We start from the raw sequence: 22,635 nt of genomic DNA, 5'->3' as shown, positions 1-22,635 counted from the left end.
TGTGTACAGTAGGGCCCTGCTTTTCGGCAGCCTGCTTTTTGACGTTCCACTAATATGGCGGCTTTCAAATAATAGAGTAAGGCCCCACTCATATGGCACTTTTCCCGCTTTTTCAGTGTTTTTCAGGCATCAGGCACCATTTTATTGATGGAGTTCCATTTTTCAGCGGGTTTCGTTTTTAGGCGGAGATCTGGAACGTAACCCTGGGGCCCTACTGTACTCTGTATTGAATTCTGCACTAAGTTTAAGATGGGGAAGTTACCTTGTCTTCTGCCAAGTGAATGATATCACATCATCCTAGCTTTGGGACCAAGATTTCAACTTTTAATCTGCTTTATATGTAGATTTAAGTTGCAGACTGAAGATTGAACCTTCATTTCATGCAGGATTTCTGTGGCACTTATTTGGGAGGTAGAACTCTGCTAAATAGCCCCATAACTGTCAAAATGTTAGGGGTGTACTAGTGAAATTCTATTTTAATGTAAGTTGCATGACTTTTGTCCCCTAACCTGCATTAAGGAGACTGTCTGCTGTATAAGATTTTGCTTGTTTAGCAATACATCCTTCCAATCATCATCTGTAATTCTGTTGCTGCTCTATATTAGATGTGACTGGATTATTTGACCATTCTGGTGCAGAAATTCTGCAGAACTACATGCCCTCAGATTAGACACATCCTGGAACCAATTGCTCATGCAAAAAAAGGGCATGGGTAGATGTCTGCGAGGGCAGGTAGTTCTTCCTATTACATTCTTTAAAGGTAATCATTGTGTTCAAAAAGTAAACCTTTTCAGGTGAAAAGTCAATGTGTCTGCAGTTCTAATCCAGAAAAGTATTGAACCTCACTAGTTTGGTAAGCCTTGCCCTAATGAATCCTTTGGAGCAGCAGCTGCTGAAAGACATTTCAGTTCAAAGCTATTCCCACAGTCTCTTTACTAAACAAATGGTTCAGTAGTTTCACTTACAAGGTGGTAGCAGCCCACTTCAATTCTTAATGCTGGTCTTACTGTGATCCAAAGAATACTCGAGCTCCCTTGGTTCTCAAACTCCGTAGTCATGGTTTAATTACTGCCTTATTAAAGTGTTGTCATCATCAGATGGTGGAATTCCAGGAGTGACTGACATGAGCATGCTGGAATTTATGAGTTTCTCGCAAGCCAAACTGGGATAGCGGGTGGGAAGGCTCTAGATCTGCAGCTTGCTGCAGGATAGTAGGAAACAGGTCCTAAAGCCCAGTGTCACTTCATAGTCGTGTTGCAGGTCGGGATCCTGAAAAGCTAGCTCTGTTGCCTCCTGGAAGGTTGGGGGTGGGGGGCAGCTAATGGCAGTTTTCTTTTCCCCAAGCTTGGCTGGTCGGCCTGCCCTGCGACACCTGCTACTCTGCTGTTATTTTTTTAGGTTTTGATTTTTATGGCATGCTCATGCGAAAATCAAAACCTAAAGAAAATGCTGCAAAGCTAGATTATTCTGCTGCTGTTGGATAATCCTGCTTCAGAGCAGGTTCCCTTGGATGTCTGGATTCCATCCTGTTAAGTGGTCTGTTCCTCTTGTCTTTATTGCTGCAGACTATAGGACATCTCTGTGGGATATGTCTCAAACATGATGGCTGTTGGTGTGGGGAACTGTGTGTTTGCTTGTCAATGTGAACAAAGGTTGCGGTTGATGCACCAAACTTTCTGGTTGTTTGTTACCCTTTCTCTAATAACTCTTTACCCTTCTGTAGAAATCCTGGACTTTGGTTACCCTCAAAATTCTGAGACGGGGGCTCTGAAAACCTTCATCACCCAGCAAGGAATCAAGAGCCAGGTAAAAGCCGGGTTGGGGGGTACAAAGGTTGGAACATGGGATGTACAAGTACATGTGCATGTTTCTGTCCTATCTGTGAAAGGGGAGTAGTCATAAGCACTGAGTTCTGCTATAACATCTTCAGAATGTAGAACACGCTTGAGTAAGAGTGGACTCTCGTCTATCCTGGCAGAAAGTGGCTGTTTTTAAAAACTCTGGGCTCTTCCTCTTGGGAGATTGATGTCCTTTGGAGCTCCCCTTTTCTCACTGGGGAACAATGCGCATAAATCTCTGCAGTACTCTTATTTTCTTGGCTGTTTCCTCAGACTATTTTAGAAGAATGGTGTATTTGGAATGTTTAACTGAGCTTTGTCAGGTCTAGAATAACCAGCCTACATTCAACTCTAGTCTTCTGTACCAGCACCAAGTGTGTGTGAGTGTGTGTGAGTGTGTGTGAGTGTGTGTGAGTGTGTGTGAGTGTGTGTGAGTGTGTGTGAGTGTGTGTGAGTGTGTGTGAGTGTGTGTGAGTGTGTGTGAGTGTGTGTGAGTGTGTGTGTGAGTGTGTGTGTGAGTGTGTGTGTGAGTGTGTGTGTGAGTGTGTGTGTGAGTGTGTGTGTGAGTGTGTGTGTGAGTGTGTGTGTGAGTGTGTGTGTGTGTGAGTGTGTGTGAGAGAGAGATCTTCTGCCCTAGATCTCTCTGCCCTAGATCTCTTGGCATAGGTGGCAAGATGGGAAGGATTGAGGTGGAGGGTGGGAGACAACTGTTGAAAATGCTCTGAAGGGGAAGGCTGGTAGAGAACTAAAGGATTGCACTCCAAAAAGGAGCTGTAGGTGGCTTGTGGAAGGAGGGTTTCTGCATTGGAGTTTGCGCATTTGCTTTGTCCAGAAGCAAACATAAAGTGAGCAGGGACCTCACTTTATGTTTATGTTATGGGGTGGGCTAAGCTTAGGAGAGCTTTCATCTCTGCCTGGCATCAAGTTGGTCCCTTTTGGGAGTTGCAAGGTGGTGGTCTCAAAATGTGGGCTATGCATCCCTTGGAGTGGGGGTGGTTTGAAGCTCTAAGGGGGGGAGTAGATTCATGAGGCAGGTGGAGGCATCCACATCTGTCCACCAAGACCTGGATGGTTCAAATGCCCCTGATAGAGGAGCCTCACTGATCCCTATTGGGTTTATGGGCTTTCCTGAATCCCCAGTGCTCCCCATTCAGACTTGGTTTGGGAATAGCTGCTGCTCTTGTTCTAATGACCGTTCCCTCTCTGTAGTTTTTTAGGAGGGGGCTAACTGTGTTCCATCCTGTTCCTCTTCCAATGCACTGTCCAAAGACTTTCACATGGAATGGCACAGCCTGGGTACAGTTGTGCATGAGAATCTTTTCACTTTTTTAAACTGGCAGAAAAGAGTGATAGTGGGAGAGGAGCACAAGAGTGAGTTCGGACAAGGGGAGAAAACGAGCTGTCCAAAGCAAGAGCCTTAATGAGCCATGGATCTGTTTTGGTTCATGAGCAGATTTTCTGGCTAGTCCTGAGGGCTTTAGCTCTGTTTCCTAGTGGAAGTAAAGTTTGATTTTCGAGGAAGTGTGTGGGGCAAGATGTGAAGGTTGGCTTTCTGCATGGTTGCTACAATATGTACGGGAAAGGCCCAACTGAGCACAAGTGGTCAAACATTCCCCCAGCCCCCTGTGTAGGTTGCCTTTTATTCAGATGGCTTTGTACGTGAATATGCAACATTACTAGGCAAAAGTGGTTTTGAGAGCAGCAGGGCCTGTTTCAAAGGTCTTGGGTATAACACACCCAGCATGGCCTTCATTGGTCTGTCTTCATTCCCTCACCCTATCTGCACCCGGGTCCCATTTACTAACTGCTTAACACCTGACTTCCTCCTTATCGTTCAGTGGCGGGTCCCAAATAGCAGCTTGGTATGTTGTTGTGAGTTAGCAGCGGCAGCAGCAGTGCAGTTGATGTTTAGATAAAAGGCTGCCCTAGAATCATGGGACTAGTGGGCAGTTGCCAGCATGTCCTGCTGCTGTAGATGAACAGTGCAGAGCTGGGAAAGAGCTGTTGAGACCAGCTTCAAATCCCTGCTTGACTGTAGCCTCAGGCCAATAAACGGCCACGTTTTCCAGGGATGAGGACACTGTCCCAGGGACCAAATGCGGCCCTCCTGGCAGGTTTCTCCGTCTGGCCCTTGGGACTCGCCCCAGGCCACGCCCCCTTCTCAGCCACACCTCTCACTTGCTCTCCTTGGTACCCTCCTTTATTTACCCAGCTAAATGTGTGTCCCTACACTCTTAAATTGCCTCTTGTTCACCTGTATAGAGGATAGAAAAACTGGTCTACTGTACAAAGCTAAAATGTACATTTTTCCATGTAGTTCTGTCTCTGACCCTGCCCACCACTGGTGTGTGACCCCCCCACCCGAAGGTTGCCCAGAAGAGAATGTGGCCTCAGTTTAAAAAAGGTTCCCCTTCCCTGTGCTATACCGTGATTAAGCTTAGCTGTGGTTTGGTTGTACAGCCAAACTTACCCTGGCTAGCCAGCTGTGGTTTCTTTGTTTCCAACAAACCATGATCTGAAACCATGGTTTGAAGACGGCCTTTGAAACTTGGCTTGTGTTAACTGTGGTTTGTCATTGGCCTTGTTGGGACATAATGCTAAGCCATGGTTATATGAAGAGGCTATAGCAGTACTGGGTGAGTGCACAGGCATTTAGAGTATTGGCTGGGCATTGCCAGAGAAGACACTGGGGATGAGAGACAAAGGGCTCATCCAGATGACTGCAAAATGTGTGACACACCCGCTATGTGTGTTCATTATTTTTCGGTCGTCCAAATGACGTCTCGCGCTGTTACGCATTTTGGTGGGTTAAATCCGCTCCTTGCAATACTGGCAAAAATGCAATTTGCTGTTTAAAATCGGGAATCATCCGCTGTGCCTTCAGGAGTTAGGATGCAATACCGCGGACTTCACAGCTGATGGGCAGTTCTTGGGTGTTTCCCCTTGCCCCTTCTCCTCATTCCAGCCAATCACGTATCTGCACTTTTGCACATGTGCGAGAATAAGCCCGGGAAAATTGAACCAATCATCCCAATGGTGGGGTGGCTGCTCTGGGTGAGATCTGCAATGCACAGCAAGCAAGAAAGGGGTGGTGGTCGGTTTCAGCCTGCCTCTGAAAGCCTTGTCAATTTTATTCTACTTGCTGGGGTTTTTGCTTCAAATCAGAAAAGCATACATTCCTTTAAGTGTAATATGGCAAATGCAAACAAGAAAAGAGCTTCTGGTCGGCTTCAAGCCTGCTCCAGAAAGCTTTGTCAATTTCATTCTCAGTGGGAAGGAAAGGGAGAAGGGGGGGGACACTTTTCTTGCTTTTTTGGAGAAATAAGTGCATTGCCACCTGTGTATCTCCTTAAATATCAATAAAGGCAGAAAAGCATACATTCATTTAAGTGTAATATCACAAATGCAAACAAGAAAAGGGTGAATTTCATTGTGGGAAGGCAGGCGTGAAACCAACCAGCAGCCTTTCCTTCAGAGGTGAGAACTCCTTTACAGCCATATTGTGCTTCGTTGCAGAGGGGGAGAGGAGCATATGTAATTTTTTTGCTGACCAATTGGTTGATAGGGGGAGGTTTTAGAGGCGGAGCTTGGAAAAAGCGAAAAGAATGTAGGGGTCTTACCGCTGTGGGTGCGGGTGCAAAGAAGCGTTTTTTTTAATTGGGAAAGAGCGAACTAAAAGGCAAAGTGAGGACTATCAGATGACAAACCGAATATGGAAACCGTGGATTATCCCGCTCCATTTGGATAAGCCCAAAGAAACAAATGTTAGCGGAAACAAGCAGTGGTTTCTTTGAATGTCTGTGAGCCAGATTCTGGCTTGCTAACATTGCATCTGAGCAGGGCTGTGGAGTCGTGGAGTCAGAGTGGGGAGCAATTTTGGGTGGAGTCGGAGTCGGTAGAAATGTTCCGACTCCGACTTCGACTCCTTCATAAATGGCAAATGTATATTAACTAGTAATAACAAATTTACTGTAGTAAAATGGTAGCACAAGGCATTTCATCACCACCAGGTGAATCCAGAGCTTGGAAAAGTTACTTTTTTAAACTACAACTCCCACAAGCCCAATCCCTAGGGAGGAGTCGGAGTCGAAGGTCTGGCGTACCAACCTTCTCAGGGTGTTAAAGTGATAGAAGTACTCTCCTCCCATTTCATTGTCTCAGTTTCTTTGAGAAGAAGAGGAAGACATACCTGCCGCTGTAGCCTGTCCTATTCTAAGGCTGCCAGTGCAGTTCATGCTTCAGAGGTCCATTTTAGCTCTGTGATCGCAGACCTTTTCAGTCGTCCTGTGCTTTAGTCTTCCAACCAAGGTGGTACTGAACCCTAGTGATTCTGGTAGGCAATGGATCTGCCTTGTCACTCAGCTGTCTGTCTTCTCAGAGTGGCAGGAACTGAGTTGCAGACCTTTAAGGCGGTGCAGGTTGGGCAAAAAATATGAAAGCCACTGAGATTTCCTGTCACATTTTTCACTCGTGTCCACTATAAGATTTTGATCTGTACTTTTAAAGATTAAAATCTGTGGCTGTTCTGTTATGCTGAACTGCTGTCAAAGTACTTTTGGATTGCATACAAACATGGATTAAAGAATCTAAAAAAGGGTTCCCAAAGGAAAGCAGTGGATTAATAGTTCTGGGTGCAAAACGTCATGCAGAATAGGAAAAGCTGGGACTCCTTGGCTACTTGTCAGGCTTCCTGTAATGACAGTAAATAGACAACTCATGATGAATACTTTCCTGTTTTGTGCAAAATGGGATTGAATGATGATTTTAAAAAATGGGCTGGCTGATAGCTTGTATCAGAACATTTCCTAAAAAGTTCAGGAGAGGAAGTTTACATGACTGCAGAGAACAGGGCAGGAATGTTGTGGCTTTATTATGTAAATGTACCAGCCAGTTTTGGGAACCGTAGTGTGTTCTGGTATTGATATGGCATAGGGTTGGATAAGGATGGAGGGCGGGGAGGAGAACTGGACTGCAAATGCATATGTAGTGGTGTGAACTAATAAACCTGTTTGGTTTGAGCTGACATACTGCTACCATGGTGTTTCAAGTTCCATGTGATTGGCCGCAAGGTCTCAAGCCAAGTGGCTAGGTTGAAAAATCAAGAGGAATTCATTCTCCATTTGTGATGTCTCCTGTAAAGGGCAGATACTTGCCTTAGTACAACATTTTCTGTCTCCAGATTGCCTGACTTGCAGAGGCATTGAAGTAATCTGAACGGCCTCTTGAGTCTTGCCCTGCAGTACTGCTTGCTAGATTACTCTTCCACCTCCATATGTTTTGGGCTACAACTCCCATTGGCTATGCTAGCTGATGCTGATGGGAGTTGTAGTCCAAAACAGGTTGGGAGGACACCAGGTTGGGGAAGCCTGATCTCCAAGAAAGCCCCTCCCTTATTAACAGAGTAGATGAGAAGTTTTGTAGAGCCTGAGATTGTCCCAAGCCTAACACTCTTCTCTCTCCCTCCTTCCCTTCCACTGACCTGCTTGCCTCTTAACCCTGTGTGTGCTGCGCTTGCCGCTATGCATCTGTTTTTCTCGCTCTGCGTGTGACTGGACCTGTATTATAGCACCAGGTAGGATAATTTGCTCTCCTTCCCAACCAACCTCTGATGATGTACTGATCCCTCTTAAGGGCATCTGTTACCAGACAGTTCTGAAACGGCAACTGAGCACTGGCCTTTTAGTGCATGAATGATTATAGAGCCTTCTGGGACAAAAAAGCAATTGATCGGGAAGAGGGGGCAGAGACACTTTCTCTGGCATAGCCTCAGCTTCAGCCTGATGTAGTATTCAAACCATGTTCCCTTGTGCTACTCCTGGCTTGCAGGTGTCTGCTTCCATAGCACATAGGAAGGCAAAATGTGCCTTTAATTATAGCATTTCCTAACCCTGTGAAGTTGTAACTTTGAGACCTTAACCTTTGGGACAGATGTACCTCACACTGATCTTCCCTCCTAGTTGAGGGGACTAATGTACCCCATGCTGACCAGCCCACTGGTCCTTTGGGTGTACACAGACTGAACGGGTGGTTGTTATAGGTACATCTGTTTATAGCAAGTGGGTTGTGGTGCAGGGCAATTTTCTGCTGTTGGTGGAGTTTGCCCATGGCATATTGGGTTACTAAAAGCGTGTGTGTTCATTGTCCTTCAGACTAAGGAAGAACAGTCTCAGATTACTAGCCAGGTTACTGGTCAGATTGGCTGGAGGCGTGAAGGGATCAAATACCGTCGTAATGAACTCTTCCTGGATGTGCTGGAAAGTGTGAACTTGCTAATGTCGCCACAAGGTAAGTCCAGCACAGGGGCTTCCACTCCAGTAGATTTGAGTCTCACAGGAACGGAGGCAGCTGCGTTATGTGGAGTCAGACCACTGGTATATCCAGCTCAGTATTCCCTACACTGATTGGCAGCAGCTGTCTAGGGTTTGCAGACTAGGGTCACTCCCAGCCCTACCTGGTGATGCTGCGGATTGAACCTGGGAACTTCTGCATGCAAAGCAGATGCTCTGCCACTTAGCTGCAGCCCTTCCCCAAGGAAGGAAGGAGGTTGAGATAGTTAGACATGCACACTCTCTCTCTCCCCTCTCCTTTTTTAGTGTTTTTTCTTCCTGTGCTTCCTTCCAGGTCAGGTATTGAGCGCTCATGTCTCTGGCAGGGTGGTCATGAAGAGCTACCTAAGCGGGATGCCAGAATGCAAGTTTGGCATGAATGACAAGATTGTTATTGAGAAGCAAGGCAAAGGGACTGCAGATGAAACGGGGAAAAGGTAGGGGAGGGGGCTGCAGCCCCCAAGCGGCACTGCTAAGCTGTGTGTGACCGACTGTAACTGCCCTGTCATGCTCCCTTCCCATTTGGGAAGATGCTGTAGCCTTCTTAAGGGGTATTGTCTTTGGTTTTTACCCTGGTTTACTGCTTTCTGGTCTTGCTGCTCCTCCTTCACAATAGTTAATATTGTTGATGGGAGTGAAAACAGTAGAAGGATTATAGTTTAACTATCCTCCAAGCGAAGCTGCTCTCTAGTTCCACTCAGCTTTCCCTTATTGTTGGCTTCGTTGATTAGCAAGCTACCTCAATCTAGTGTTTGCTATAACTGCAAGCCATCAGATTCCACCCCTAAACTGGGCTAGGTAGTCGTAGTTGATCGTAATGCTCCTCTGTGGGATTATGGGAGTAGGGGAAATAGTATTGCAGCCAGCATCAGTCTGCTTCTCTCTCCATATGCCAGCTTCAAATAGGGTGTAGTCGCCCTTGTTCTTGCCAGTTTTGAAACGGACCACTAGGGCTGGTTCTAAGGCCCTGCTTGCTCCCTGATAACCACTTTCGTTACTGAATTCTTTTTTTTTCTTTTGTGTTCTGCTGACTCCAGTGAAACAGGAAGGTAGATAACCTACTTACTGCTGTGTGCACGCCCTCCTCACCCCTTCCCCATCTTTTTGCTTTGTGTGACTTTTGCATGTGCCACCATCTTTAGACACTTCCACACAGGTCACACCTGTGATTGAAGGCTGAGTTGCCACTTGCTTGTTATTGGAAACCAAGCCCACACCGAAGTGTTGCTGTCCTATCAGGCTGGTACAGGGACATGCCTGAATGAGGCTTTAAAGTAGGGGCTATTCTTGTACTAGTACAGTAGCAAGATGGCACAAAAACTTTGTCCTCCAAGGTACAGAAGCATGAGGGAAAACCCACTTGAAGAGTTGAATTGAAGTACTGTTTTAGTCATGACGATAGCAAGCAGAGCAGCTCTGGGCTGTGGAAAAGAGACTCTTCTTCAAAACTCCATCCTATACATGCGTGAGAGATGGCTTGGATTTCAAACGATCCTCCTAGTAGACTGCAAGAGACCGATCACTAAATGAAGCTTTTACCCAAACACTTTTGGCAAAACTCAGTGGCTCGGCTAGCTAGCCAGCATCCAGCCTGAACCATGTACATGTGAAGCAAGCTGGTTCCTGTGCCCATTCTGTGTCTTGGGCACCCACGTCTGTACCCTGTAGCCCAGAAGCAACTCTTCGGTACTCTGACACACCTTCCTTGAATTACTTCTGTGCCTGAGTGTCATTCGCTTTCCGTCATTCAATGCTTGCAGTAGGCAAGAGTTGCAATGAGATTTTGGTGTGTTGGATTGTTTCTGGAGGTTTTCCTCTAGCAGGGAATCCCCTTGCCTCTTTTAGAAAATATACAGGGAAGTATGATGTAGCTGGATACGATAACTAAACCGCAAACTCTGGTGACTTGACCGGCCTCTTAATCCTCCTAGAGAGATTATATTCAGGCACCCAAGTCTTTGCTGGTACATGAAAATGCAGAAGCTGGAGTTGGAGAGTGAAGAGCTCCCTCTGGTTTGTGCTGCTTCAGGGTATGAACAAAAACCTGTTGTAGAGCTGTGTTCTTTTTCTCTCCTAGGAGTTTGGACAAGGCGGACTGATCCCCAGTCTGCCAAATTAAGTCTTGTGGGAAGAGCAGGACTGAGCCTTTGTGTGACAACCTCTGGTGGCCTACTGGGGAGGGGGGGAAGCCTGTAATTTGAGTCTGGCTGGAAGGCCCAGCAGCACTACTGTCTGTGAGGGAATCAGTTGGCTACAGTAGTGCCAGGTCTCCAGCTTGCTCTCCTCCCTCCCTTGTTTACTTCATAATTCAGACTGTGATAACAAAGTACTGTCTGTAGTCTTGTTGCAGCAGATGGCCTGAATGCTACTGTACATGTCCACCCCCGAATGCATCCCAGCAAGTGCTTCTGGTTGTGACTCTCCTTGTGTTCTTCTGCCATAGTGGGAAGCAGTCGATTGCTATTGATGACTGCACCTTCCACCAGTGTGTGAGGCTCAGCAAGTTTGACTCAGAGCGGAGCATCAGCTTCATCCCCCCAGATGGAGAGTTTGAACTCATGAGGTATGGCTGGTGGGAATAAGCTGCTTCACAGGTTAGCCCTCTGCCTTGGCTGCAGCAGGGAAATTGTACTGGACATCCTGCGGGTTGCACCTAAGCATTCTGCAGTTGGTCAGTTGCTCACTTGTGCTTTTGAGTATTGAGCTGGCATGGAGGGGTGAGTGTGTTGCATTCAGCTTGAGACCACGATACCTGAAAGGCCGTCTTACCCCTCATATACCCACTCGATCGCTGTGCTCTGCAAGCGAGGGCCTCCTGCAGATATCATCTGATCAGGAGGTCCGTTCCACACAACCTAGGAAGCGGACCTTTAGTGTAGTGGCACTCAGCCTTTGGAATTCCCTCCTTGTAAATATTAGGCAGGTGCCATCTCTGTTATCTTTTCAACGCCTACTGAAGACCTTCCTCTTTCAACAAGCCTTTTAAGTAGACACATTATCCCAGTCTGTGTCTGTGTTGGAATTGCTTTATTAAGATGTTTTTAAAGCTTTTTTTAAAAAAGATGTTTTTAAAGACGTTCTGTTTTAATATATTTTTAAGGATGTTTTGTTTTAATATATTTTAAAGTGTTTTTATGATGTTTTAGAGTGTTTAGTGCTTTTTTTTGCTGCCTTGGGCTCCTGATGGGCGGGATGTAAATCTAATAAATAATAATTCCTCATGAGGGTAGTGATGGTTGAAGTTCTGCCATGGGTCAATGGAGATCAAAGGAAGACTTTTACTTCTCTGTAAAGGCTTGGTTTGCCATCTCTGTAAATCACTTTACATAGTCCTTCCAGTGTGTATTTTTTTTAGCCAGTGTCTTTCTGGTCTCTGGTCTGCTGTCTTTCAAACGTTGCTGGAGGATGTATGGCTATTACCCTACTTAGCACTGAAGGCAGAAAACTGAGTGACCTCTTCCAGATTGTTAGTGCAGATTGAGAAGAGAAATCCCAATAAATGCACACAAATTCCACTGCTTTAAGTACCTTTTGGGTGGTGGAAATTGATGTGGCTGCCCTTGAGTGTTATAAATTTCTTTTCCATTTAATATGATCTACAGTGCATATTGAGAGCATTTTTTCATGTGTTGATTTTGGAATATGTGTGAATAAACCCTAACCGTACTTAACTCCTGAACTGTTCTTGGTGGTCTCTTGTTCTCAAAAGCTGGTGGATGGCTTAGCATCAAACTGCGCTTTCAGATCTAGTGCCTGACACACATCTGTTCTAGAAAGGAGAGGATTTGCAAGGTGTAGACCACCACTGGTGTTTTGCAAATTAAAGGGTATTTGTTTCCCTAGTAATTACTATCCAGTGATCAGACACTGACATGCCCTCTCCCTCCACTAAAAGGATATTCATTCTTGTCCTTCAGGTATCGAACCACTAAGGACATTATCCTGCCCTTCCGTGTGATCCCGCTAGTGCGGGAGGTGGGCCGCACCAAGCTGGAGGTGAAGGTGGTGATCAAGTCCAACTTCAAACCTTCCCTCTTGGCTCAGAAGATAGAGGTAAGAGTGGCAAGGCCATGAAATTTGCTCAGGACATGGCAGTATGTTGGAGCAGAGTGCAAGCCCCCTCCACATAACATTGTTAATTTTTAACATTTTTAATATTTTTGTATTTTGTATTCAATGTGCTAACAGACAGTTATATTGTAATTTGATGACCAGATCGTCTTAAATTGTATTTGCTGTGTTTTTATTTGATGTACACCGCCCAGAGAGCTTGCTATGGGCGGTATAGAAATAGAATTAAATAAATAAATAAAATAAATAACAGTGCAACTGTAGAAGGAGGCACATAGCCTCCATTGGTAGGCTATGAAAGACTGGGGCAGGGGTTGTTGGCCCTGCAATGCCACCTCGGTGCCAGATAACAGCTGCTGTCAGGTCAGTTGCAAGCTTTTGCTTTTTCCCAAGATCAGAGCTGCCATAACTGGGATGTAATCAAGCTTTTGCAACAGAGCCATGCTGCGGGTAGCTGAACATGGCTACAGTGTCCTGCCATACATTTCACCATATATGATAAAGCCAGCTGGTCCCTGTGTGTGGTGCACTATTGGTTGACAAATAGGAAAAGTTCTGTTGAAATTACTCCACCATAAATGGGAGAGGTTCTTTTAATCTTGTTGAATCTTATAATAGGACTAATGGACTGCAGTTGCCATCAGCTCCAGCTTACCTCACTGTACTGGTTGGAGCCGATGGAAGTTGTCGTTGGTGAAGACTACCTCATAGTGTCATCCTGCCAAAATTATTTCCTCACACTTTCCCAGTGCTTGGAATGAACTAGTTCGGTCGCTGTCCAGTTCAGAGTGAGAAACACCAGTCGAAGACGATGGTGCAATCAATTCTTGTTTTATTAAAGTAATGGATACATCAAAGGCTGTGCACCTCATAGAAACCCCTATGCTAACTCACTACAATCCCTAACTGCACTCTAGACATGCTCTGCAACTTGTGAGGAAAGTTGACTCAGCCCCCACTTCCGGGCGCTGTAGCCTCAAATAGGAAAGGTCTTGGGGCATAACCTCTCACTCCGTCGCACACACGCCCCCTTCTGCCCTGTCCGCTTTTCCCAACGTGACCGCGGTGAGCGGGGGGCGAGCCTCCAAGGGCTCATCGGAAAGCACAGGTTCCTGATCGGCAGGCGGGAGAGCGGAGGGCGTTTCTAAGATACTGCTTGGTGAAGGAGGAGTGTCTGCTCTCTCAGGAGCATCCCCCAACAGTCCTGTGGGAGTGCTGGGGGGCTGAGCGCTGTCCCATTGAGGGGCAGGACCAGCCATGGGAACTGGCGGGGTGGGCAACTCGCTCTCTTCCTCAAGGTCGGGGTTAGACTCAACAACAGCTGGCTCGTCAATGCTCCCTAATGGCTGAGGCTTCTGAAACTCATGCCTTCCCCCTTCTTCCTCGGGAAGGAGGCTGGGTCCGTCACCCCTGGGCTCAACAGTCGCTGAACTAGTTCAAAAATCTCTGAACTGCACCTGAAAGTAATTCCCATAATTTCCAGGGGGACTGAATCTGAGTTAACAATTTCTAGTTCGTCTTCAAGTTCATTCTCTTACATGTGTCTTTTACCCTTTAGACTATTTCTACCTTTAAGCTTAAAGATCATTGTTGGGGGGGGGGAGGAATTAAACAGTTCATTTTCCTTTAAGTATATTTTTATACTTCAGCACAGCAGCTTGTAACATTCTGAATGCTGGGGAGAAAAATTGCTGAGGATCATTTGGATGAAGTTGAACTGTGAACTGAACGTGAACCGAAATAGTTCGTGCAATCATGAACTGGAATTAGTTCCTTGTGCTTTTGTTGAACTTTAACTTGAATTAAATTCCTTTTACCTTTTAACTTGAACTAGTTTCCAAGCTCTACTCTTCCATGGGTGTATGCCCTTGCTTCCTGGTTCTTGCGAACACTCGCATACAGGCCAGCTGGTGGCTTTTCTTCCTTACACTAAATTTTGCTGGCACCAGCAGCCGAATAAAATCCAAATTATTTTGTCTTCCAGGTGCGAATCCCAACTCCCCTTAACACAAGTGGCGTTCAAGTCATCTGCATGAAAGGGAAGGCAAAATACAAGGCCAGTGAGAATGCCATTGTCTGGAAGTAAGTGACTCCTGACACTTCTTAATCTTAGGCGACTGTAGCTTAACAAGAGTATTAGAAGTCTGTTGGTACTGGCAGCTCTTGCTGAGCTGGCTTAGAGAACAGCTTCCACTTTACTTTTTTTAATTCCTTAGAATTAAGCGTATGGCTGGAATGAAGGAGTCTCAGATCAGTGCGGAGATAGAACTGCTTCCCACCAACGACAAGAAGAAGTGGGCTCGGCCACCAATCTCCATGAATTTTGAGGTAGGAGGCCTGAGTCTTGCCTGGATGGCTGCTGTGAATTCTCCCAGTTCCCGTTCCAAGAGGAATGGGAGGAGGAGATCTGCAGCATCACTGGGAAAACAAAGGGGCGACTTGGAGAAGCACTCCTTTCCGGTGTGCCCCTCTTTAAGATAGGTCAGTTGTCAAGAAAGAACCTCTTCTCATTCGCTGTAGCTTTTCTGTAGATGCTTCAGCTCCCTCCCCCCGCTTCTGCCCATCTCTATAGGACTTCTCATCTGGATTCCCATTATGATTTAAGATCAAGGAACCCTTTGGAAACCTGCTGGACTTCCATGTTTTGTGTCTCCCTATGAGCAGAAAAGCTGGAATGAGAGGAGCATTAACTTTTGTGAAAGCAGTGGTGATCAAGAGGGCAGATTGCTAAAATGGCGTTCCATGAGGATACTGCGGAGTAACTCTGGAACCTTAGAGTGGAAGCTTGGGGAAGATTTCAAGTTGTACCGAAAGCAGTATTTGCACACGTCCGTCGTAAGATAGGTGTGTTCAAGGTGGAGGTTTAGCTAATCGTTAGCTGCAGATGTATGTGGGAAAGGTGAACAGGATCCTGCAAGTAACTTGTATGTTCAAGTCTCTCCCCATCTTTTGCTTCTCTGTAAAAGTTGTTAATGTCTAACTAGAATTGTCTAAGGATTGTTGTAAACCGCCCAGAGAGCTTCGGCTATGGGGCAGTATACAAATGTAATAAATAAATAAATATATAAGGATAGCTGATAATTTGGCTTTTTACTTGTAGTGCCATATCTCCCCCTGCCAAAATCCACTCTTCATGAGGAAAACATTATTTTTCCTTTAGATTTTCTTATTCCACACACTACCAGAATCTCCACTTCCGCGCTCTGCCTGGCGCAAGTGGAGATCCTAATTCTGCACACTGCGTTAAGCAAAGCTGTTGCTAGGGTCCTTGTCTTGTTCCCTACCCCAGCATTTGCTTACAAATGACCTTGGCAACAGAAAGTCTCAACCCCTCTGGACACTTCACAATCTCTAAAGATCCCACCTATGGGTTGTTGCTCTGCTACCAGTAACTGCTGAGAATCTTGCTGCCACCACTAAAAACATTTCTGCCTTGCATCAGTCTGCTGTTGTATAGCTTTGTCACCAGTCACGGTTAAACTTGTTCTATTTGGTAACTAGGCCAAGAATTGGGCATGTGTTAAAAACAAATGACTTTTATTTATTTAACAGATGTAAGAAACATATAAACAAGTTTTCTCCATATTCAGGTTCTGGAAGCAAGTGGCTGCAAGATAAAGATTACTGGTTTCATTTATCTTACTCTTTGCAAAATCTCCTCAGAATAAAAATACAAGCCTGCCTGAGCTACCCATCTCACGCCCCCCACCTTCCTCCCAGATATAGTCAGCATCCCACATTCACTCCGCTAATCAGCACACAGCATTTGTTCTAACTCACTCACTCCCCCCTTTCTCCATACCACATTTACTGTAATATAGACCCCCATCCATACTTGACCTGTTTAACTGATTAAACCATGAAAAGTGAAACATCACTGCGGGGTCTTCAGAAATTGCTGGGTGATAGAGAACTAAAGGTGGCTACTGTTATGGGTGATTTTCTTTAGCACTGTATGGTGGAATGATCTGCTTTTTACCCCCAGCATCCAAGCTTGCTTATTCCCCCGTTTTCCCTTAGTCATTGTTCTCCTTTTCTGCAGGTCCCATTTGCACCGTCTGGGCTGAAGGTGCGCTACCTGAAAGTCTTTGAGCCAAAGCTGAACTACAGTGACCACGATGTGATCAAATGGGTGAGATACATTGGCAGGAGTGGAATCTACGAGACAAGATGCTAGCCCTGTGCAGCCTGCTGGCTCCCTCTTCCCCAGCCTCCCTTGGTCTCAGAGTACAGTTGAAGAGCATCTCGCTGGCCCCTCCTCTCTACAGAGCCTGGAAGCTAAGACTCCTGCAGCTTCTCTCTGGAAAACAAACACTGGTGCCTGCTCTGGCTTCAGTTACTGTTGGAGTTGCAGCTGAAGTTGGGTGGCTGAAGAGCCCCTGGCTCATGTCTTGCTTTTGTCCTAGGGTATACAAGGGCCAGTCTGATCATCACCACCATCCATGTGATCATTCTAGGGACCATCCACCACCATGTGATAAAACCCTCTTCTTCTGTTGGTGTCACTACTTGCATCATATCCTAGTATTTTTTGGAAGTTCTTGTGCATATGTACTCGTAGAATAGGCCTGAGAACCATAGGCTGCACAAACCTTGAGTTGATTCTGGCTCCTGTACTTGCTGTTGCTGTTGTGATTGTTGCTGTGCAGCAGACGTGGGGCTCGCACTCCCCTTCCCTCCCTCTTTGTTCTGCAGAATCCCTTGATATGGGGCCCTGCCCTGGGATGGTTTGTGACCAAATAGGCCGAGGGTTGGTATATCCTCCTAGGTGGGCTGGGGTGGGCATAGCACAACATTTCAAAGCCTTCGAGCACTGATAATAGCTGACAAAGCCAGCACCTCCTTCCGCCACAATCAGAATCCCCCCCTTCAGAAAAGAAAAACCCAGCAGGCACATGAGGACAGATGCACATTACATAAATTTATGGGATTTGTCCTCTAATTTGGAATTGGCCAGTAAGTCATTCCTCTCCTGTCCCCTCCCGCCTTTTCTTTTGTCCAATCAGCTTATGCTTTCTTTTACCAGATGCTTTTGGGTCAATAGAAACGCTGCTGTAACCCACAGTCCTCTGCTTCTGATAGTGTGGTCTCCCATTTTGTACACTTGTGATTTGTCCAGTTCTAAACCCAATAAAGTATGTAGAACCAGCTTGTCTGTGATTGGTGCTCTTCGTAGAGGAGTCCTGGGCTGGAGCCATCACCAGACTGTTGCTCCTTCATCTTATTCTAAAAACTGGGAAGGGACCAAAGCAGCATCCCTGTGCATCTGCATGTGATAGCCAGTTGCTGCGCTAGTGTTACCAAATTGTGTTGCTCGGACACTGCAGCAGTCACCTACAATTGGGGTGGGGGGAGAGAGACGCAAAGCCGTCACAACTCTGGCACCTGTGCCCACCACCTGCCTCACACAGCAATTCTCCATGTACCAAGGACGCTGGGTCAAAATGCAGAGGCTTCTTTGATGAAGAATCCCTGCAAAACTCTTGCATAGTGCAGGGGCTCCTGGGAAATGTTCTATGGTGCACTCCCTGTTCAATTAGAGAACAGTCCATGCCTAGTTCAGCGTTGCCCTAGCTTTGAGAAGAGTGTGAACCTTGGACTTCAACCCATCGGTCGTGTTGTAGCGAATGAATGGTAGTGCTGGTGGACAAGAGGTCTTTCAGAGAAGTGTTTCCATAATTAACTTATCTCACTGATGGATGGAGTCCTGTGCGGCCCTGGAATCTGACTCAAAATCTTGGGTACTGTAAATCACTGGAGGTTCAAGCTAATACGCTTCTTAGGGCAGCAGTTGTAGAAGCAAATTGCCTCTAAGCTTCCGTTAGGGTGTATAGTGGTGTAAGTTGAGGGGTGTGGATCATTCCGCCTTGGGCTGGAGCTGCAGGCTTAGCAAATGATGCATCTCCAGTTGCTGAATACTCCTGCACCAGACTACTAATTATTTTCATTTATGGATAATGACTAAGTTTAAGTTAAGCAGTTGGTGACACACATGCGAATAAAGGGCCTTAACACTTTCTGCCGTGAAGGCACTTGTTCCTGTGATGTCCTGCAGAGGCTTAATGAGATATCCTAATTCAAGTCAGTCAGTGCTGCCTCATTAGAAGCACCTTGCATAATACTTTACAGTGGAAAGGGTCTTGAAGAGTCTTACTTCTGTTCAACATCCTTGTCGTACAAATTGCTATCCTTAAACTCTAGACATTTTCCAAGCCGCACAGACAGGATGTCGGGGCCTAACATCACTGTTAGGAGGTGGGGAAAGGTTTTCTGAGATCATTTGCCCAAAGCTAATCTGGGGCCACTGGGCTGACTTGACAGAAGGTCTACTGAAGGATATCTGCATTAACAAAACGCAGCTTCTCATATGATAATAGAGCTAATAGGCTCTATTTTTAATTTTCTTACAATTATTTCCCACCTTTCTTTCATTAAGGAAGCCAATGTTGAGCTACGTGTGGTTCCCCGGCATTCTCCTGTCCAGGCACTGACCAGACCCAGGTCCTTAGCTTTCAGCAAAGTGGTGGCCTCATGGGCCTTCAGACCATCCCCTGGGACCAGAAGCTCCTGACATCTTCTTTTCCCAAATAGCTCTTAGATTGGAGGAGCGGAGTGGGGCTAGCCACAGACAAGCCAGCTGCTGTTGGCACTACAGCAGGGGTGGGGAACCTGTTTCAGCCTGAGGGCCGCTTCCCTTCTAGGCAACCTTCATAGGGCCATGTGTCTGCAGTGGGCGGGGCCAGAGGCAAAAGTGTGCAAAGCAACTAAGTACAAATTTTACCTTGGTACACCAGCCTGGTTTCTATACACGCCTGTTCAGACGAGCAAGAGGTCTTATCAGAATTCAGGGGGCAAATGCCAGCCAGGTAAAAACACTTTGAGGTGTGAAGCAGGACCAGTGATGAAAGCAGCCTGGGAAGAACTGTCAGGCACAGAGAGGAGCCTGAAGGGCTGCATTTGACCACTGGGGCCGGGGTTCCCCACCCCAACGCTACAGAATCAGGCTGCCATGATAAGGACAGCTGCTGCTGCTGCACCTTCTCTTGACAGGTGCTGTGAGGCGCAGCAGTGCAAGGCTGCCTGTAGCAGGATGTTTTTCCCCCCTTACCTAGCAGCTGTTCTGCCAGTGCAAAGTTCTGCAAGGAAAGCCTCTTGTAAAGGGCGCAGCTTCTGCTGCTCCAGATGACAATCTCTTGGTTCCTCAGTGCCTGGCTTGCAGGCTGCAGTTGGATGTCAGCCGTGGAGAAGACATGCAAGGCCAAAGCAGCAGCCTTCTTTGATCAACTCTGTAGCCTCTTTCACTTTGGAACCTCCAGAATTCTTGTACATGTTCTGATTTCCCAGAGTTTGTCATCCTTGAAAGCATTAACTTGGTCTCAACTTTATTATTTTGCTTCACTATGTATGTAGGTCAAGAAGTTCCCCAGCTGTGGAAACTGCTACCTTTAAGAAACTAGGCAGCCTGCATACTCCCTCTTGGGGACTGCAACAGTGATTCTGTGGTGCTGCATGATTACAATTCGGGAAATCCCTGAAAAATATGAAACCTTAAAGAGCATTTGTAGTAAAAACTCACATTTTGCATTTGTAGAAGGGCTCTCTTTGCTTAACGTCGCAGTATTGTAACGTTCTCCAACCTGGTGCTCTCCAGATGTTTGGGGCTCCAAATCACATCAACCCCAGCCAGCACAGCTAGCTCTTTTCCTTTGTTTTCTCTCTGCAAATCTAGTCTGTGAAGTAGTATATGACACACCATGACTAGTTGGTTTCAGTAGGGTAATAAATATTTCTGAGGGCTGGGCAAATTAACGCAGTTAGGAGCAACGTATTGTTAACGGTAGCCTGGGTTTGTGTGACAAAGAATGGGGGAGAACTTGCCTAATTCACACTGTCAACATATGATGCAAAACAAGGCCCTCCTTTGAAATTCAACTTCTCTGACTTGCAAGCAGTGTGTGCATTAAAATGCATCCTGGTGAAAATGACATACCAAATGCATTATACTTTTCTTTGCAAAAATGTGTATATTGGGGAAAGCTGCACACGTGTGTTAATTAGGATAAGTTTACACTAAAAATCTGACAACTTTCAAGGGAAATTTTTTTTAAAGTCATAAATTGGTGCGGCAATGTGAATTCCAGATGGGGGAAAAAGCAGAGAACCAAAACTGACAGATTTGTGCATTCCTTCTTGTGGCAATCTCACTGAATGCGTCAGCCATTTATGGTGGCCCTCTAAGGACCACTGGCAAACGCCAACCAGCTGCAATACAGAGTTGCTTTTGGCCAGGTGTTGGAAGTGCTGTTGGCCAGATGGATGAACAAAGAGGCTGTGTGTTTTAGTGGTTACTGTCCCGTGCTGGAGAGACCCACACTGAAATCCCCACACACCCATGAAGTTCACTGGCTGACCTTGGGGTTGTCCCTCTCAGTCTAACCTATCCCATATAGCAATTGTAAAAATAAAGGGGTTGAGGAATATATTCATGTACTCTGACTTGAGTTCCTTCCAGGAAAGGTAGGATATGTACATTAAATAAAAGCAGGACTTTATGACTTCTTCATCAACTAACGTCTGCAATCTCATTTCCAAGCTGAAGTGTTTTATTTACTTTTTCATGGCTATTAACTGTTAGCATCAGAAAACTTTAAAAAGAACGACGATTAACTTCAGAATCTTTCCCCTGCTTACAGTGAACCTTTTCCTTAGTAACTTTCTTAAGCAACCCATTAATTACATCCTTAAGTATCCTGTCACATTTCACGTTGGACTTAAATAAGGTGCGATTAGATCCTAATGGAAATCAATGGAGCATTTATTTATTATTTTTCTTTAATGCATTTGCCCCGTAGCCGAAGCTCCCTGGGCAGTTTACAACATTAGTTATGATTTTACTTAAGCTCCATTGATTTTCATAGAAACTACATTTGTAATCCTGTACATGTGGGAGAAAAAACCCGTAAACTCTGTGGGTTTTATAAGGATGGCAATGTTGTTTTCCCTCTGTTGAGGGCTCCACTTCCACTGGCATAATCTGCCATGACTGCATGCCAGCAATAGATGGTGCTAAAGTCAAAATGGTCTGGATTAAGATAGTCCTGCTTCAGTTTTCACCAGATCAGTAAACGGAGGGATTTTTTTTTAGCGCAGCAAATCAATACAGAGCATTACTGGCAGTCCCCCACGTTGGTGAGGCTCATCTGATGTCAGCACAAAAGTGCATCTTCTACCGTACTGGCCCAGTCTTGTGGAATAACTCTTCCAATTGAGATTAAGCAGGTGTCCAATATTGATTTTTTTAAAGTTTGCTGAAAACCTTTCTATGCCACCAGGCGTATGCAGACGATTCAAGAAAAATATAATTTCTGTTACACTTAGCCGGTGATACACAGTTTCAGCCGCTGATATGCAGCGTATGTGTTTATAGATATAGATGCATCACACTCCCAGGGGTCTCCCACTTCAGAGACCACCTGGCTAGCCCCTTACTCTCAGAAGCCTGGGTCCTCAGGTCATCACTGATCCTGTTTGTTGTAGCCTTTATGCCCACCCAGTATGTACTCTCCTTTGCTTGCCCTTGGCCTTTCCTTGGCCTGGCTTCCTTGCCTTGTGCAATCCCGTCTCCATTCTCTGAAGCTTGACACTGGAGGTCCCTTGGCCTCCAGACCTTGCTAACCAATTCCTGTCTCTGTTCCTCTCCCTCCGGGGTCAAACCTCCCGCTAGCTTTCCCCTCCCTGCTTTCAGCCCCCTAGTTTCTTCCTGGCCTCGTTTCTCTTGCACACTCTACCTGCTCTCTGCCTCTCAGTTTGGGAGTCTCCCCTGAAATCCAGCCAGTGGCCTTTATAATCCCCAGCGGTGTGCATTCCTCAACTCTGGCTGCTTTGCTTCAAGGAGGACTCCTCCCATCAGGTGCACTAATCAGTCCTGGCAGCTGATGAGCTAGCTCCTGACACTTTGTAGTACACCACTTGTGATTTTTTTTAATATAAAATTGTAGCGTATAAGGTGAATTGTGGTGTATTTATTTTAGAAATACAGTTCTGCAAAGCAAGTACAAATAATTCCTGCTTTGACTTTAGTCTCTGCTAAACTCTTGCCAGCTGGTATAGCACAGTGGGGAGCAGAGCCTGGCTGGGAGCCCAGAGTCTGTAAGTTCAAATCCCCACTCATATCTTCTGGGCGTCAAGGGCCAGCTAAAGATACCCCCACAGTGAGTGGCTCAAGAGTTATGTGCTCTGCCACCTGTGTGGCCGTGGGCAAGCTGCATAGTCCCAAGGAGTCCAGTTGTGGACAAGGAAGGGGCTGGCTTATACAGCTGTGGCAATCTGAGCAGGCCCTAGCCAGCTGGCAGGGCCAGCTCCAGGCATGCTGGGGCCCTTGGGCATCAGCTTGCCCTGGC

General features: G+C 46.1%; 1 protein-coding gene across 2 annotated transcripts in view; it reads left to right on the top strand.

Moving 5' to 3' along the window:
- AP2M1 (adaptor related protein complex 2 subunit mu 1) overlaps positions 1-17,383 on the top strand; it is a 43,477-nt gene extending 26,094 nt beyond the window's left edge. Inside the window, exons 4-12 of one of the 2 annotated variants that reach the window (XM_061637514.1) lie at positions 1,724-1,806; positions 7,988-8,123; positions 8,460-8,601; positions 10,608-10,727; positions 12,082-12,217; positions 14,220-14,317; positions 14,452-14,563; positions 15,826-15,862; positions 16,278-16,416. In XM_061637514.1, coding sequence (XP_061493498.1) covers positions 1,724-1,806; positions 7,988-8,123; positions 8,460-8,601; positions 10,608-10,727; positions 12,082-12,217; positions 14,220-14,317; positions 14,452-14,563; positions 15,826-15,862; positions 16,278-16,327 — 914 coding nt within the window. In that variant the 3' untranslated portion in view covers positions 16,328-16,416. Of the gene's footprint in view, positions 1-1,723; positions 1,807-7,987; positions 8,124-8,459; positions 8,602-10,607; positions 10,728-12,081; positions 12,218-14,219; positions 14,318-14,451; positions 14,564-15,825; positions 15,863-16,277 lie in introns of both variants that reach the window. The other variant, XM_061637513.1, reaches the window with a different exon arrangement.
- Positions 17,384-22,635: the final 5,252 nt, after the last annotated feature.

This window comes from Rhineura floridana, chromosome 7, assembly GCF_030035675.1.
Source record: "Rhineura floridana isolate rRhiFlo1 chromosome 7, rRhiFlo1.hap2, whole genome shotgun sequence".
Taxonomy (NCBI): Eukaryota; Metazoa; Chordata; class Lepidosauria; order Squamata; family Rhineuridae; genus Rhineura; species Rhineura floridana.
Note: the sequence above shows the minus strand (reverse complement) of the source record. Positions and strands in the feature narration are given on the sequence as shown.